The sequence below is a fragment of the Bufo gargarizans genome, chromosome 2, assembly GCF_014858855.1.
Source record: "Bufo gargarizans isolate SCDJY-AF-19 chromosome 2, ASM1485885v1, whole genome shotgun sequence".
In the NCBI taxonomy this organism is placed as follows: Eukaryota; Metazoa; Chordata; class Amphibia; order Anura; family Bufonidae; genus Bufo; species Bufo gargarizans.
In genome coordinates this window covers 523,628,124-523,646,651 of record NC_058081.1, presented here as the reverse complement: position 1 = coordinate 523,646,651, position 18,528 = coordinate 523,628,124, and the positions used below count along the sequence as shown (strand labels likewise).

The window sequence follows — 18,528 nt, the reverse complement described above, 5'->3', positions numbered from 1 at the left end:
AATTTCGATTAATAACAAAAAAAGTCAAAATGTCAGCGGCAATGAAATACCACCAAATGAAAGCTCTATTAGTGAGAAGAAAAGGAGGTAAAATTCATTTGGGTGGTAAGTTGCATGACCGAGCAATAAACCGCTAAAGTTGTGGAGTGCCGATTTGTAAAAAAGGGCCTGGTCACTAGGGGGGTATAAACCTGTGGTCCTTAAGTGGTTAATTAATGGCGATATCACCATTTCTTAATTACCACAGTATTTTAGTGACGTTAGGCTCGCTTCTACTATGAGAAGGCCTGAAGCCCACGAGGCAGTAGAACGGTGCAGGTGGTCATGATAACATTATCAAGAACTCACCAGGTCATGGGCGGCGCAACAGCACGGTCACGTGCCTACATCATCACGCCTCCTGTGACCTGGCACACTAGCGTTTTTGTTTTCCGTCCTAGGGGCTCAATACCGGAACAAAACTGATCCGTTTTATCCTAATGCATTCTGTCTGGAAAGCAATCCGTTCAGGATGCATCAGGATGCATCAGTTCAGTCCCTCTTACGTTTTTTGGCCGGAGAAAATACCGCAGCATGCTGCAGTTTTCTCTCCGACCAAAAATCCTGAACACTTGCCGGAAAGCCGGATTCGGCATTAATTTCCAGATCCGGCCCCAAGTGTTCTGGCAAAACGGATCCGTTCTTTCTGTCCGCGCATGCGCAGACCATTAAACAATTAATCTGTGAAAAAAAAAAAATACCGGATCAGTTTTTCCGGGTGACAACCGGAAAGACGGATCCGGTATTGCAATGCATTTGTGAGACGGATCTGCAAATGCATCCATTTTCGTCTAGATAGCCGGATCCGGCAGGCAGTTCCGGTGACGGAACTGCCTGCCGGAATCCTCTGCCGCAAGTGTGAAAGTACCCAAATACAGGTGAGTATAATGTTTGCCGGAAAAGAAAAACGCTAATGTGAAAGTAGCCTTAGAGGGGCAGAGCATTATATATGGGGGCATTATATTAGAGGGGCAGAGCATTATATATGGGGGCATTATATTAGAGGGGCAGAGCATTATATATGGGGGCATTATATTAGAGGGGCAGAGCATTATATATGGGTGCATTATACTAGAGGGGGAGAGCATTATATATGGGGGCATTATATTAGAGGGGCAGAGCATTATATATGGGTGCATTATACTAGAGGGGGAGAGCATTATATATGGGGGCATTATATTAGAGGGGCAGAGCATTATATATGGGTGCATTATACTAGAGGGGGAGAGCATTATATATGAGGGCATTATACTAGAGGGGGAGAGCATTATATATGGGGCATTATATTAGAAGGGGAGATAATTATATATATATATATATATATATATATATATATATATAGATATATATATGGGGGATTATACTAAAGGGAGAGAGCACTATATATGGGGGCCTTGTACTAGAGGAGGAGAGCATTTTAAAAATGGGCATTATAATAAGGGAGGGGAACACATTGTACTATATGGTGAAAACATTATATATACAGGGGAGAGCATTATATTACAGGGGGAACATTATATATAGAGAGGCACGATGCTACAAAGGGGGATATGGGGGGGGGGGGGTGAGAGCATTATACATATTAGCACTACAGAATTTGGCATTATACTGTAGTGGCCACTGTAGGGGAGGCATTATAACACAGGGCAGACAACTACAGGGAGCATTATAATACAGATGAAAATACAGGGAGGCGTTATTATACAGGCCGGAGCACTACAAGGGCCTTATACATACTGGCACTACAGGGCACATGATACAGGGTACACTGCATTATAACCAAAGGGACACTGCATCATGGACACTTCTTAGGACTCTAAAGGGGTACCTTATAAGGGGGCCTTGTTACTGCTGGGGGCACTATAGGGAGGACTTAATTCCCTATGGGGGCATTATTAATATCGAAAGTACTGTGGGGGCTTTATTAGGCACTATATGGAGGGCACTACTATTGGGCACTATTACTATTGAGGGCAATCTGTGAGTTATAGAGTGGGGAACTATCTGTTTAGCGCTATTATTTCTAAGGTGGGGGAGGCCGGGTGGTCCGCCCCGGGTGCCTGCACTTGGATGGGTACCAGAGCCCACAAGTGATGAGCGCTTCCATCAATACAGATGGAAGCGCTCATTGCTGGAGAGCAGGGAGCTGTGGTCCTGTCACTCAACTCCCCACACTCCGTCTCTCCCACACTGAATGGTGAAGCAGGAAGACTTGATACAGATGGTGCTGCCTGCATGTGTGGGCGGAGCCTTCAGCTTAGGAATCTGCCTAAGCTCCTCCCACACCATGCTGCAGCGCGAACTGGGGCTGCAGGGGAGAGAGGACTGTGAGCTTCAGGAACGGGACAAGGTGAGTAGGTACTGTGTGTGTGCACAGATGGTATTTTGACCATGGAGGGGGCACAAAGGGCATTTTGACCATGGAGGGGGCACAGATGGCATTTTGACCATGGAGGGGGCACAGAGGGCATTTTGACCATGGAGGGGGCACAGAGGGCATTTTGACCATGGAGGGGGCACAGGGGGCATTTTGACCATGGAGGGGGCACAGGGGGCATTTTGACCATGGAGGGGGCACAGGGGGCATTTTGACCATGGAGGGGGCACAGGGGGCATTTTGACCATGGAGGGGGCACAGAGGGCATTTTGACCATGGAGGGGGCACAGAGGGCATTTTGACCATGGAGGGGGCACAGAGGGCATTTTGACCATGGAGGGGGCACAGAGGGCATTTTGACCATGGAGGGGGCACAGAGGGCATTTTGACCATTGAGGGGGCACAGAGGGCATTTTGACCATGGAGGGGGCACAGAGGGCATTTTGACCATGGAGGGGGCACAGAGGGCATTTTGACCATGGAGGGGGCACAGAGGGCATTTCTACCATGCAGGGGGCACAGAGGGCATTTCTACCATGCAGGGGGCACAGAGGGCATTTCTACCATGGAGAGGGCATTTTGAACCTTGGAGAGGGCACAGAGAGCATTTCGACCATGGAGGGGGCACAGAGGGCATTTCGATCATGGAGGGGGCACAGAGGGCATTTCGACCACGGAGGGGACACAGAGGGCATTTCTACAACGGAGGGGGCACAGAGGGCATTTCTACCATGCAGGGGGCACAGAGGGCATTTTGACCATGGAGGGGGCACAGAGGGCATTTTGACCATGGAGGGGGCACAGAGGGCATTTTGACCATGGAGGGGGCACAGAGGGCATTTCTACCATGCAGGGGGCACAGAGGGCATTTCTACCATGCAGGGGGCACAGAGGGCATTTCTACCATGGAGAGGGCATTTTGAACCTTGGAGAGGGCACAGAGAGCATTTCGACCATGGAGGGGGCACAGAGGGCATTTCGATCATGGAGGGGGCACAGAGGGCATTTCGACCACGGAGGGGACACAGAGGGCATTTCTACAACGGAGGGGGCACAGAGGGCATTTCTACCATGCAGGGGGCACAGAGGGCATTTTGACCATGGAGGGGGCACAGAGGGCATTTTGACCATGGAGGGGGCACAGAGGGCATTTTGACCATTGAGGGGGCACAGAGGGCATTTTGACCATGGAGGGGGCACAGAGGGCATTTTGACCATGGAGGGGGCACAGAGGGCATTTTGACCATGGAGGGGGCACAGAGGGCATTTCTACCATGCAGGGGGCACAGAGGGCATTTCTACCATGCAGGGGGCACAGAGGGCATTTCTACCATGGAGAGGGCATTTTGAACCTTGGAGAGGGCACAGAGAGCATTTCGACCATGGAGGGGGCACAGAGGGCATTTCGATCATGGAGGGGGCACAGAGGGCATTTCGACCACGGAGGGGACACAGAGGGCATTTCTACAACGGAGGGGGCACAGAGGGCATTTCTACCATGCAGGGGGCACAGAGGGCATTTTGACCATGGAGGGGGCACAGAGGGCATTTTGACCATGGAGGGGGCACAGAGGGCATTTTGACCATGGAGGGGGCACAGAGGGCATTTCTACCATGCAGGGGGCACAGAGGGCATTTCTACCATGCAGGGGGCACAGAGAGCATTTCGACCATGGAGAGGGCATTTTGAACCTTGGAGAGGGCACAGAGAGCATTTCGACCATGGAGGGGGCACAGAGGGCATTTCGATCATGGAGGGGGCACAGAGGGCATTTCGACCACGGAGGGGACACAGAGGGCATTTCTACAACGGAGGGGGCACAGAGGGCATTTCTACCATGCAGGGGGCACAGAGGGCATTTCTACCATGGAGAGGGAACTTCTACCATGGAAAGGGCATTTCTACCATGGAGGGGGCACAGAGGGCATTTCTACCATGGAGGGGGCACAGAGGGCATTTCTACCGTGCAGGGGGCACAGAGGGCAATTCTACCATGTAGGGGGCACAAAGGGCATTTCTACCATGCAGGGGGCACAGAGGGCATTTCTACCATGCAGGGGGCACAGAGGGCATTTTTACCATGGAAAGGGCATTTCTACCATGGAGAGGGCATTTCTACCATGGAGGGGCACAGAGGGCATTTCTACCATGGAGGGGGCACACAAGGTATTACTACTACAAATGGGGCACAGAAGGCATTACTACTACAAATGAGGCACAGAGGGTAATACTACTAAAATGGGGGCACAGAGGGCATTACTACTACAAAGGGGGCACAGAGGGCATTACTACTACTACAAAGGGGCACAGAGGGCATTACTACTACAAAGGGGGCACAGAGGTCAATACTACTACAAAGGGGCACAGAGGGCATTACTACTATTATGGGGCACGATAGGCATTACTATTGTGGAGGGGAACAATAGGCAATACTACTGTGGATGGTGCACAATTGGCATGACTACTTGGAGGGGGCAGAATTGGCATTATCATTATGAAGGGGGCACAGTGTGCATTATAACTATGAAGGAGGCACAGAGGGCATTACTACTATGAAGGGGGCACAATGGACATTACTACTATGAAGGGGGCACAGAAAGCATAACTGTTATGGGACATTGAGTGGGCATTATTACTGTGAAGGAGGCATAATGGGCATTACTACTATGAAGGGGCAAAGAGGGAATTATTACTGTTATGGGGGCATAGTGAGGGCATAACTACTCTGAAGGTGAACAGATAGGGCATTATTACTGTGAAGGGGGCACAGATAGGGCATTACTACTGTACAAAGGGGCACAGAGAAGGCATAACTACCGTGAGGGGGCACTTATCTCGACAAAACTACTGTGAATGTTGTACAATGAGGGCAATACTACTGTGAGGGGGGTAAAAAAAAAGTAAGTATTGGGGGGGGGGGGGGGGGGGCTGTCGTTCATTTCTAAATCTGTGTACTGTCTGCATGCATCCGGACAAGAAAAAGCATTTCTATCACCGGACACACACAGACTGTATTTTGCAGGTCCATGATTTGCAAACAGAAAAACGGATATGGTTGTGTGCAGAAGGTCTAACAGTAGGGCTCGGAGAATTTGGGGGCACCATAACATTTTTGCCTCAGGCAGCAGAAAGGCCCCGAGTAACATCATAGGAGCGGTTTTACTTTATAGCTCTGAACGCTTCTAAAACGGGCGCAGCGTAGGCGCATACAGTGGGGCCACAACGAGATATTACTATAATGTATGGGGGCCACAGACATTTAACTGTATAAGCCCCATTCAGTATACTGTCTCCTTGTGGCCCCCATACAGTATATTGGCTTCAAGCGTTTTTCATATTTTTTCTTATAAATGGGTATTTATCGCAATCATTTGAGATAGGTGTCAGATAATTGCATGATTTTCCTATTTTATGACGTAAAGTCATGATTTTATGAAAGACACGGAGGCGAGTATTGCTTAACCCTTTCTTTACTGAACCACACAGCAGCAAAGAAAAAACAAGAATATAACCACCAATGGGCTGATAGCCCCGCCTCCCCAGTCCCCTATAAAGGACGCTCCATCTCAGCATATCTTCCTCTTTCTTTGTCGGCTTGACACCCTCCAAGAAAACAACAAAACTGCATCCGAAGAACAAAAACCAATGAACTGGAACCAGCCATTCAACTTGAAACAAACGAAGCTGAGACGACAGCGAAGTGCTGTCAATCAACGAAGATGATCAACCTCTCATCCGACGTACTCCAGGATCAACCTATAAGGAGGTCTTCAAGGTAAACTGCGTCTTCAAGGTAAACTGAAACAGATAATCAAGCGCAATAAAAAAATATATACATATCATAATATTCACAAACCCCCAACGTCACAGCAGGGAGGGAGAAGGGTGGGGCAATATTTGCCTCCGTGTCTTTCATAAAATCATGACTTTACGTCATAAAATAGGAAAATCATGCAATTTTATTTCCATTTCAAGACATGGAGGCTCCTATTGCTAGTTTAAAGCCGGTTGACAATAGAGGCGAACACGTGTGGATCCGTCCTAAAATAAAATTCTCTAAATGTGGATGTCCGAGACCAATCTGCCTGCCTCATAACATCCTCCAGGCGTGCGGAGTAATTCCTTGCGAATCGTCCGAACCTTTACCGACGGGAGGCTGAGTGTCAATAAGGTAGAATTCACCAGAAAACCAAGAAACGCCATGGTCTGGGAAGGAGAAAGACATGACTTCTCGTGATTGATTATGAACCCCAAGCTGGAGAGGAGGTTCATAGTCACGGGAAGATGGACCTGAAGTGTAGCACAATCCCTGGCCATGATCAGGATGTCGTCCAGGTAAATTATAAGTCTCACCCCCCGGCTGCGGAGGTAAGCTACCACCGGCCGCATGAGCTTGGTAAAACACCAGGGGGCAGAAGACAGCCCAAACGGGAGGCACGTGAAGCACCAAATGTCCTTGCCAGCGAAACTGGAGAAGATCCCTGGAGGAGGGAGCAACCGGGACCGTTAAATACGCATCCTTGAGGTCCAGCTTTGCCATCCAATCGCCCGGCAACAGCATGTTCCTTAGAAGGTGAATGCCCTCCATCTTTAGGTGTAGATACCTGACGAAGGTATTCAGAGCCTTCGGGTTGATGACGGGGCGATGCTGGCCCCCTTTCTTTTCGACTACGAAAATACTGCGTCCGAGACCGGGTAATGGACAGTGGGGGAGGGGGAACCAGAGGGGGCCCCACGAGGTCTATGTGAAACCCCCGAATCGTGGTTAACACCCAAGGGTCGCTGGTAATGGAAGCCCAAACATGCAAAAAATGTTGGAGTCTGCCCCCTACATAACTGTCCGAAAAAAGGAGATGAGGTGGAAGACTTACCAAAGGGTCGCCTGAGGTTAGGGTTTCCTCTATACGCTCTCGTAGCCAGCGGCCTCCATTATATCCAACATGTCCTAGCAGGCTCGTGGAGCCAAATCTAAGCCTCTACGGGGGTTAAACCCTGATTTAGATAAAAATTGGACCATCTTAGGGTCCACTACTGGCGTCTCACAAACCTTATTAGGGATGGTCGGACGTGGGCACTCGGCCCGAAGCTTATTCATAGAATGAATGAGTCGGCAGATAAGAACCATTTGGCCCATCTAGTCTGCCCAATATATCTGAATCCTATGAATAGTCCCTGGCCCTATCTTATATGAAGGATAGCCTTATGCCTATCCCATGCATGCTTAAACGCCTTCACTGTATTTGCAGCTACCACTTCTGCAGGAAGGCTATTCCATGCATCCACTACTCTCTCAGTAAAGTAATACTTCCTGATATTACTTTTAAACCTTTGCCCCTCTAATTTAAAACTGTGTCCTCTTGTGGTAGTTTTTCTTCTTTTAAATATGCTCTCCTCCTTTACCGAGTTGATTCCCTTTATGTATTTAAAAGTTTCTATCATATCCCCTCTGTCTCTTCTTTCTTCCAAGCTATACATATTAAGGTCTTTTAACCTTTCCTGGTAAGTTTTATCCTGCAATCCATGTACTAGTTTAGTAGCTCTTCTCTGAACTCTCTCTAGAGTATCTATATCCTTCTGGAGATATGGCCTCCAGTACTGCGCACAATACTCCAAGTGAGGTCTCACCAGTGTTCTGTACAGCGGCATAAGCACTTCACTCTTTCTACTGCTTATACCTCTCCCTATACATCCAAGCATTCTGCTGGCATTTCGTGCTGCTCTATTACATTGTCTTCCCACCTTTAAGTCTTCTGAAATAATTACTCCTAAATCCCTTTCCTCAGATACTGAGGTCAGGACTGTGTCAAATATTCTATATTCTGCCCTTGGGTTTTTACGCCCCAGGTGCATTATCTTGCACTTATCCACATTAAATTTCAGTTGCCAGAGTTCTGACCATTCTTCTAGTTTTCCTAAATCCTTTTCCATTTGGCGTTTCCCTCCAGGAACATCAACCCTGTTACATATCTTTGTGTCATCAGCAAAAAGACAAACCTTACCATCGAGGCCTTTTGCAATATCACTTATGAAGATATTAAACAAAATTGGTCCCAGTACAGATCCCTGTGGAATCCCACTGGTAACATGACCTTGTTTTGAATGTTCTCCATTGACTACAACCCTCTGTTGTCTGTCACTCAGCCACTGCCTAATCCACTCAACAATATGGGAGTCCATGCTCAATGACTGCAGTTTATTGATAAGTCTTCTATGTGGGACAGTGTCAAAAGCCTTACTAAAATCTAGATATGCGATGTCTACTGCACCTCCACCGTCTATTATTTTAGTCACCCAGTCAAAAAAATCTATAAGATTTGTTTGACATGATCTCCCTGAAGTAAACCCATGTTGTTTTTCATCTTGCAATCCATGGGATTTTAGATGTTCCACAATCCTATCCTTTAATAGGGTTTCCATTAATTTGCCTACTATTGATGTCAGACTCACTGGTCTATAGTTGCTCGATTCCTCCCTACTACCTTTCTTGTGAATGGGCACGACATTTGCCAATTTCCAATCTTCCGGGACGACTCCTGTTACTAATGATTGGTTAAATAAATCTGTTAAAGGTTTTGCCAGCTCACCACTAAGCTCTTTTAATAATTTTGGGTGTATCTCATCAGGCCCCTGTGACTTATTTGTCTTTACTTTAGACAGCAAACTTAGAACATCTTCCTCTGTAAAGACACATGCATCAAACGATTTATTAGTCATCCTTTCTAGTGGAGGTCCTTCTCCTTCTTTTTCTTTTGTAAAAACTGAACTGAAGTATTCATTAAGGCAGTCCGCTAGCCCTTTATTCTCTTCTACATACCTTCCGTCCTTTGTTTTTAATTTAGTTATTCCTTGTTTTAATTTCCTTTTTTCATTTATATATCTGAAGAATGTCTTATCCCCTTTTTTCATAGACTGAGCTAGTTTTTCTTCTGCCTGGGCTTTAGAAGTTCTTATAACTTGCTTGGCCTCTTTCTGCCTAATCTTGTAGATTTCCTTATCTTTATTGCTCTGTTTTTTTTTATAATTACAAAATGCTAGCTTTTTATTTTTAATGATTTGGGCCACTTCTGCTGAGTACCACAGTGGACTCTTCCTTTTTTTGCTTTTACTGACAAGTCTTATGCATTTTTCTGTTGCCTTCAATAATGCACCTTTTAAGTAGTCCCATTTCTCCTGGACTCCATGTAATCCGTTCCAGTCTGATAAGGACTCATTTATGACTAATTTCATTTTTGAAAAGTCTGTTTTTCTAAAATCTAAAACTTTTGTTTTTGTGTGGTGGGACTCTTTCACAGTTCTTATATTAAACCACACTGACTGGTGATCACTAGATCCCAAGGTTTCGCCTACAATGACATCATATACCGAATCCCCATTTGTGAATATCAAATCCAAAATGGCCTCCCTCCGGGTTGGCTCCTCAACCATTTGTTGTAGGGATAACCCCAGTAGGGAATTTAGAATATCTGTACTCCTGGTAGAACTTGCTATTTTGGTTTCCCAGTTTATATCTGGAAGATTTAAATCTCCCATAATGATAACTTCTCCTTTCATTGTCATTTTAGCTATTTCTTCAACTAGTAGATCATCTAGTTCTTTAACTTGATCAGGTGGTCTATATATCACACCTACACGAGTTACTGCATGATTAGCAAACTGCAACGTAACCCAAACTGACTCTATGTTGGCCTCACCAACTTGTATTAGGTTAGATTTAATGCTATCTTTCACATACAGGGCCACTCCTCCTCCTTTCTTGCCTTCTCTGTCTCTTCTGTATAAAGAGTACCCTGGTATGGTTATGTCCCAGTCATTTCTTTCATTAAACCATGTCTCCGTAACAGCCACTAAATCTACATTCTCAGATGCCATTATTGACCCAAGTTCATTGATTTTTTTTACCTAAACTGCGAGCATTTGTAGACAGGACTCTGAGCTTATCATTTCTTAACCTCTGTGCTTCTGACCTGTTCTGGCATTGTTTCGGGGGGCAATTGGACTCTTTTATTTTCACTCTTTTGCCCCCCCTTCCTAGTTTAAATACTCTTTCGCAAATTCTTGGAGTTGTTCACTAAGTACATTTGTTCCTTTGAGAGAAAGATGCAAACCATCTTTTTTGTACAGTTCCTTTCTATTCCAAGTAGAGCTATCATGAGAAACAAAGCCAAATCCTTGCTCTTGACACCATTTACCAAGCCATATGTTGAACTCCTTTATGCGCCTCTGCCTATCATTCTGAACATTATGCACAGGCAGAACTTCAGAAAATGAAATGGTGGATGCAAAATCCTGTACGTCATTACCAAGTGTGATAAAAGATTTTTTCACCTCTGACACTTCATTGCAAGCCAGGTCATTTGTCCCTAGATGGACAAGAACATCCACGTCCCCTTCCTGCTTTGCTTGCTTAACAATATTAATAATACGTCTTCTATCTCTTCTAGCAGTAGCCCCAGGGAGACATCTCACAAAACCATTTTCTTTCAGCTCCACACTTCTTATGATTGAATCACCCAGCAACAGCTGCTTCCTTTGAGACTTCACTTCATCTTTTTTGTCCTTGGCTGCAGTCTTGCATACATTAGACATAGGAGTCGATGGTTTCTCACCCTCTGTGCTTGAGTCCATATCCATGTTGTCCTTACATTCTGAGAGTGCTGCAAATGAATTTTGGAGAACCACCGACTGTGGGACATGTCTTCTATCCACCACTCTAAGTCTTCCAGAACCTACAGTAACCCATCTGCCATTTCTGGGGGTCCTCTGTGGCAGTGGCATTGCAGCAGTCCTAGCTGGAGTTTGTTTAACAGATAATTTTAATATCTCAGATTTCAAAAATGCAATTTCCTGCTGCAGTAAGGAGAACTGTCTACAGATCTGACAGCATCCGAATCTCCAAAGAGTGGAACATGAAATAAATGCACAACAATTCCTGCACTGAACCAAGTCTGCCATTTTAAAGAGGAGAAAAAAAAAAAAAAAAGAAATAAAAATTTGTCAATTTAAATCAAACAAATCTTACCTTTTTTTTTGTATTGTTTCCACCTTCCAGCCTACCTCCTGACTATCTCCTGCAATATCTCTTCACTGTACTTAATGTAGTACTTGAAGGTAGAACTTGCAGCTTCAGCGTCTCTTTACTAAGAGGTCTGCGGATCATAGACTCTAAGTAACTGGCTACATGAGGGGCTGGGAGCCACTCCGAGGACCTAGGGTGGTGGAGGGAGTCTGGATCAAATAACAGACTCAGGATGAACTGCCTGCCGGATCATCACAATGCTAGTGTGAAAGTACCCTAAATCAGTCCCTCTTCCAAGAGCGCCTCCCCCTAAAAGGAATCTGTCACCACGGTCTTGGACTGTTATCTGTAGTAATATGTGAGGAGTCCTGCAAAGAAGAAGTCTAGATCTTTATTTTCCTACTAACCTCGGTTCCTCTGATGTCAGCGCTCAGAGCTGCACTGAAATACAGAGTCCAGACCGCCGTGCTAACCCTAACAGGAGTCCCCTCGATTAGCACGGCATGGCACCATGAAGTGTAATAGCGATGAGGGAGGGAGGAGGTGAAGCGGTGCTCCGAGACTAGGACAGCTCCCCAATCAACCAATTTGCATATGAATAAAAGATTTTGCTGCGACCGCACATCTATTTGCAGCAATACAGGCTAATTTTAAAGGAGGTTATCCAGGAATTGATAATGATTTACTATCCTCAGGATAGTTCTTGATTATCACTTGGGGGAGGGAGGGTTCCAGCACTCCCACCGATCAGCTGTTTCTGAAAGCCGCAGCGCTCACTGCTCAGCTGGCGCCCTGGCAGCTCTCCAACCACAGCACAGTACATCGCATAGTGGCTGTGCTTGGTATTGCAGCTCAGCCCCATTGACTTGAATGTCATTGGCCTAGAAAGAGGCTGCGTCATTCACGGACCACCAGCATCTTTTAACAGCAGATTGTCAGAGTCCTGGTTGTCGGACCTCCACTGATCTGATATTAATGACCAATCCAGAGGACAGGTCAATATAAATTCCCAGATAACCCCTTTAATTCACCATGTTCTATTCTACCAGGCAGTATGAATGCTTTAGTACCATGATCACGGTGACAGATGCTTGTTAAGTTTTATATTTAAACATATTTCTGTTTTGTGTGGTTTATATTTTAATAAAACAGTTGGATGAGAAAGTTTAGATTTTTCTTTTTTTTTCTTTTTATTACAACAATAAAGCTGGAATCGGGCTACTTTCACATCTGCGGCACAAATTCAGACAGGCGGAGTTCTCCGGATGCTACCGGATCAAGCATTGCTGGATGCTAGCGAAATGCCTGCCAGCCCCATTAACTATAATAAACTAGAGAGGGATCTGGCAGGTAAGTAATCATTTATGGGGTCATTTATCAAACTGGTGTAAAGTAGAACTGGCTTAGTTGCCCACAGCAACCAATCAGAGTTCACCTTTCATTTTTGACAACTCCTTCGGAAAATGGAAGGTGGAATCTGATTGGTTGCTGTGGGCAGCTAAGCCAGTTCTACTTTACACCAGTTAGAAGATTGACCTCTAATAAAGAGTAGTAGGGTCATCTATCATAGTTAACTGGTTTCCTCTTAAAACCGGACAACCCTTTTAAATATGTTTAGTTGGCTATGTACTTCCATTCTGTCACTAAGGACGCCATGTTGTCTGAAATGTTTAGGGCACCTGCACACAGAATTTTCAAGTTTTTTCTATGTGGATTCCCATGCACTTGTGATAGGAGTGATGGAGCAGCAGGTCGGGCAGGAAGCCAGTCATTTTCTTTAAGACAGCCGGAGATAGTCGAGTACAACACTGGGCAATTTCAGTCGGCTCCATAGAGAATGAATGGAGTGCAGGGCACATGGGCGACCTACTGCTCCATCGGATCAAGAGAAGGGAACCTCCATTCTTAGAATCAGTGGGGGTCCCAGCAGTCGGACCTCCACTAATTAGCTAGTTATCCCCAGTGGATTGGGGGAACGGGATTCCCGTTCTCAGGATCAGTGGAGTCCCAGCCTCCACAGATTCAGTCAGTTATCCCCTATCCTGTGGATAACTTACACAAACTCTTTCAAAACCACTATTGTGACACATTATAATGTGGCGGCAGACCCCATGAATATGGAAACATTTAATAAATGGGGAGCCAATAATATTTACTATAGATTTCTATTGGTAGCACATCAGAGCTGGGGCGTTACCCGTCTGATATCTCTTATGTGACCAGAGTCTAACTCCTACCAGACTGCCTATGTGACCAGAGTCTAACTGGCTGACGAGGCTGAAAGTGTTCATGCTGCAATTCTTATTTTGGCCACCAGATGGCAGGCCAGGATAAGAAATTAGCAATTTTGAGTTTAAATGGCATTTTAAAATTCCCTGATAGAACAAATTTTTAAAAAGACTAATTTATATGCTCATATATTAGCCACAAAATTATTACAAACATTTTTTTATTTAAAAATAAAAATAAAAATATTTAAAAGTTTAAATCACCCCCCTTTCCATATAATGAAAAAAATAAATACCTAAATAACAATCAATATAAACATTATGGTTATCACTGTGAATGAAAACGCCAATACTATAAAAATCCAATATGGCGAATGGCCGATTTGCCATTTTTTCATTGCTTCTCTTATCCCAACAAAATGGAATAAAATGTGATCAAAAAGTCACGCACACTCAAAAATGATATCAATAAAAACTACAAATTTATTTTTACACTATTTAGACATAAAGAACCTATACATATGGGGTATCGTTGTAATCTTACTGACCCAGAGAATGAAGGGCATGGGTCAGTTTTGCCGTAAAAGAAATGCCCTGGGAACAAAACCCGTAAAACGGTGGAGGAATTGTGTTTTTTTTTCCAATTCCACCCCATTTGGAATTCTTTTACCGCTTCCCACTACATTTTATGCCATAATTAATGGCATTAGAAAGTACAACCTGTCCCGCAAAAAATAAGCCCTCATACAGCTATGTGACCGGAAATATAAAAAAGTTATGACTCAAGGAAAATAGGGAACAAAAATGAAAACGAAAAAAACTCCAGATATATTAAGGGTTAAATCCAATATAGCCTCGAAGACTTTTCCCTAAAGCAACATAGGCTGTGCAAACCGCCCGCCTTTAACATGAGTGATCATGTTATACACCTAACCTACTGCCTATGTGATACAACTGACCCCACTCTACTTGTTTCTATGCGGATGTAGAACCGCATTTCATCAGGAGCAGCTCTACAAGTTGCAAGTCAACAAGATAAGCCTCAATGATATGTGGTATAATAGCACAGCATATAGTGGTGTGCAGCGCTGACCGGGCTAATATCAAACAAGAAACTGGTGTCAGTCTTCCCGGGCTGAGAACGCACTGTTTCACTGGGGCAGTGAAAATGCTATCTCAGCTTGCTGCCTCTCTGTGTCCGTGTGGACAGGAGGAATCTGTGAAAACTGTACCAAGACTGACCTTACCCGCTCCTCCAGGAGGGCGTAACGTCACGCCTTGGTAACCAGTGACCATACCATATCTCGTGAGCACGACGTAGTTGACGTCCGGCGTCAGTCGGGGTACGGTATTCATCACAGGAATGATGGGGGTCTGAAGGACAGTCACCTTGTTCACTTTCTGGAGATCATGCACCATAAGGTAGGTTACTGGCTGTCCCTTCAGCCCCTTTTTCTTTACTGTAAACAAGGGAGTGTTTGCAGGGGACTATCACAGATGTAGTAGGGGAGAACACCAAAAGACAACAAGAAGGAAAAAAAACCTGCTCCTGGCCCTAACTCCTATCCGTATCAGGTACCTCTCGATGGTAGAGATACTCATACACAGGAACCTAGAAAACCCTGGTGACCCTCAGATGCCCTAAAGATAATGACAGGGCAGAGACCACCTGTTCCTTTCCTGGTGAAGGAACTAGCGTCTCACTGAGGCCTAGTAAACAACCGGGGGGAGGGGGGGGGGATACAAAACTACAAAACACAACAAATGGAACACTTAACTTCAGAGGATGATGGATGAACAGGACACCAACAATAACCATACTCCAGCTTTTCCAAGACCAAATGAAGTTATCCCAAGCAAGGAGTGATGGGTAAAGTCAGACTAAATAGGGCGAGGTAAAGGTCACATGATCCACACAGGAGGTGTGGATATACCAGCAACACACAGACAAAGTGAAACCAAAAGAGGCTGTCAGATCACTAGTGCGTAGATAATCTTTCAGACCTTCTGAGACCTGTCACAGATGTGACAGGGACATGGTTTTTATGAGGACCCCTGCTTGAAATCTGGCTGTCAACCGCAAATCCTTGGACAGGACTAAGGGGATACTGCTTGACACGAGGGGGTTGACAGCCGGGCTTTAGATGGACAACCACGGGGGCTACTGGTAATTTTGGTTTTAGAGGTTGCCCAAAGTTTCTGGGGTACTACCTTCAGAGCACTACAATGACCAGCATCCATACCACAATCAAGTTGATTGCTGGCTAGGGAAGCGATGAGTGGACACAGGATTTCTTCTGGGGTCCCAAAATCTACATGGGTGCTGCCATCTGGATAAAACTGTATATGGGCCCCTAGTGATTGTAGTACATCAGTGCCCAAAAGAGGTTCAGGAAGATTTTCCTGGACCAACAGCTGAGTCACCACCGTAGAATCTTTAATTTTCAATTTGACAGGCTCTGATTCTTGTATATACACTGTATCCCCAGTAAATCCCATTGTTGGGACTGACCAGAGATTCATTTGATCTTCCCTAAGAAATGACTAATCAACCACTGGTTTGGCTGCCCCGTGTTGATCAGGAATGGTACGTAATTTTATCCCCACGTTGGCAGCCTGAGCAAGCAGTGCCGGCACGGGGTTGCCAGTGTCCTATGCTTGGGACCCAGCATTAGGGGCTCCCGGGACCAAGCCTTGTTCCGAAGGAGGTACATCCTCCTGCCTGCGAGGAGCACAACAGTTCCTTTTCATATGACCAGGTTTCCCACAATTGTAACATTTGAAACTCTGTTGCGGGGCCTGCGTTGGTGTTGACCAGCATACTTTACTGGAGCTGGGTTTTGTTTCTTCATATCTAGCTCCAGTCCTTTAGCATCAGAAATTAATTGGGGCAGCGGTGTAACCTGCCACTCTGGTTTACAGGCTTTCAATTTTGCCTGGAGGGTGGGTCGAAGACCCTCCATAAAAGCAGATGTCAATAATTTTTCATCCATAGTACCTGCCTAATCCCAGCCCATGTCAGTCCATATGTTCCTTAGACATGCAGCATACATTTCTACAGTCTCCTGTGGTCCCTGAACTACGTCCTACAGGCTCCTAGCCCTTTCTCTTTATTTTGAGCCCAGTCAGTAAACAGACGACAATATTCGGCCCCTAACTCATGTGTCTTCTCCCAGTCATCTATAATCGCTACTTGTCCTGCAGGTCTGACAACTCGTTCAACGAGATAAGTGTCCACAAGCTGATATTGGGCTTCTCCCAACTTTAGTAACATTAAATCCTTCAAATCAGCCCATGCGGCATGTGGATTGGATCTGTTGCAGCATGCTAGTGGTAGGCATGGGTCTCATTAGGGGATCTGGCAGTCTGGTCAGGAGTCCTAACTGGTCCTTCGGTCTCGAGGGGAGAGACTGTTGTAGTAGCAATAGAGTATGGCAATCCTCCTCCCGCCGCAGCAGCACCTGGCTGACCTGGCACACCATCCTGTAGGTCAGCCGCTGGGGCAGTTGGCTGGGGAGTGGGAACAACCTGGGTTCTGTGGATGACACTTATGGGGGATCTATGGATGACACTTATGGGGGATCTGTGGATGACACTTATGGGGGATCTGTGGATGACATTTATGGGGGATCTTTGGATGACACTGATGGGGATCTGTGAATGACACTTATGGGGATCTTTGTATGGCACTGTTATGGATTATCTGTGGAGTTGCCCAGACGGCTAGGCCCTTCACTGTAGTTATTAACTTACCATTCAGCAGTCCCCCATTCACTTAATAACTACTGTGAAGGCCCCCCGATGGTGATAAGGGCGTGGCTTTGTGGGATGGGGGCATGGCTTCATGTGGGCTCGTGCCCCGGATCTCTTCAGACTCTAGCAACGCCCCTGGGCATGGGGCTGATGGCGCTGGCTGGGGGAAATGGATGATATGGCAAAGGCATGGGGCTGATGGCGCTCGCTGTGGGACATGATGATGGTGGCAATGGCATGGGGCTGATGGTGCTGGCTGTGGGACATGATAATGGTGTCAATGGCATTGGGCTGATGGCGCTGGCTGGGGGACATGGAAAATATGGCAATGGTATGGGGCTGATGGCGCTGGCTGGGGGACATGGAAAATATGGCAATGGCATGGGGCTGATGGCGCTGGCTTGGGGACATGGATGATATGGCAATGGCATGGGGCTGATGGCGCTGTCTGTAGAACATGATGATGGTGGCAATGGCATGGGGCTGATGGCGCTGGCTGGGGGACATTGATGATATTGCAATGGCATGGGGCTGATGGCACTGGCTGTGGGACATGATAATGGTGGCAATGGCATGGGGCTGATGGCACTGGCTGGGGGACATGATGATGGTAGCAATGGCATGGGGCTGATGGCACTGGCTGTGGGACATGATGATGGTGGCAATGGCATGGGGCTGATGGTGCTGGCTGGGGGACACGGATGATGGCAAATGGTAATGGCATGGGGCTGATGGCGCTGGCTGTGGGACATGATGATGGTGGCAATGGCATGGGGCTGATGGCGCTGGCTGGGGGACATGGAAAATATGGCAATGGCATGGGGCTGATGGCGCTGGCTGGGGGACATGGATGATATGGCAATGGCATGGGGCTGATGGTGCTGGCTGGGGGACATGGATGATATTGCAATGGCATGGGGCTGATGGCGCTGGCTGTGGGACATGATGATGGTTGCAATGGTATGGGGCTGATGGTGCTGGCTGGGGGACATGGATGATATTGCAATGGCATGGGGCTGATGGCGCTGGCTTGGGGACATGGATGATATGGCAATGGCATGGGGCTGATGGCGCTGTCTGTAGAACATGATGATGGTGGCAATGGCATGGGGCT

General features: G+C 46.3%; 1 protein-coding gene across 1 annotated transcript in view; it reads right to left on the bottom strand.

Annotated features, from left to right (window-relative positions):
• Positions 1-16,654, bottom strand: part of CAPRIN2 (caprin family member 2) — a 58,911-nt gene extending 42,257 nt beyond the window's left edge. Inside the window, exons 1-3 of the mRNA XM_044277494.1 lie at positions 16,477-16,654; positions 14,960-15,121; positions 6,564-6,898 (exon numbers count right to left, since the gene is read on the bottom strand). Coding sequence (XP_044133429.1) covers positions 6,564-6,898; positions 14,960-15,121; positions 16,477-16,654 — 675 coding nt within the window. The remainder of the gene's footprint in view (positions 1-6,563; positions 6,899-14,959; positions 15,122-16,476) is intronic.
• Between the last annotated feature and the right edge of the window lie 1,874 nt (positions 16,655-18,528).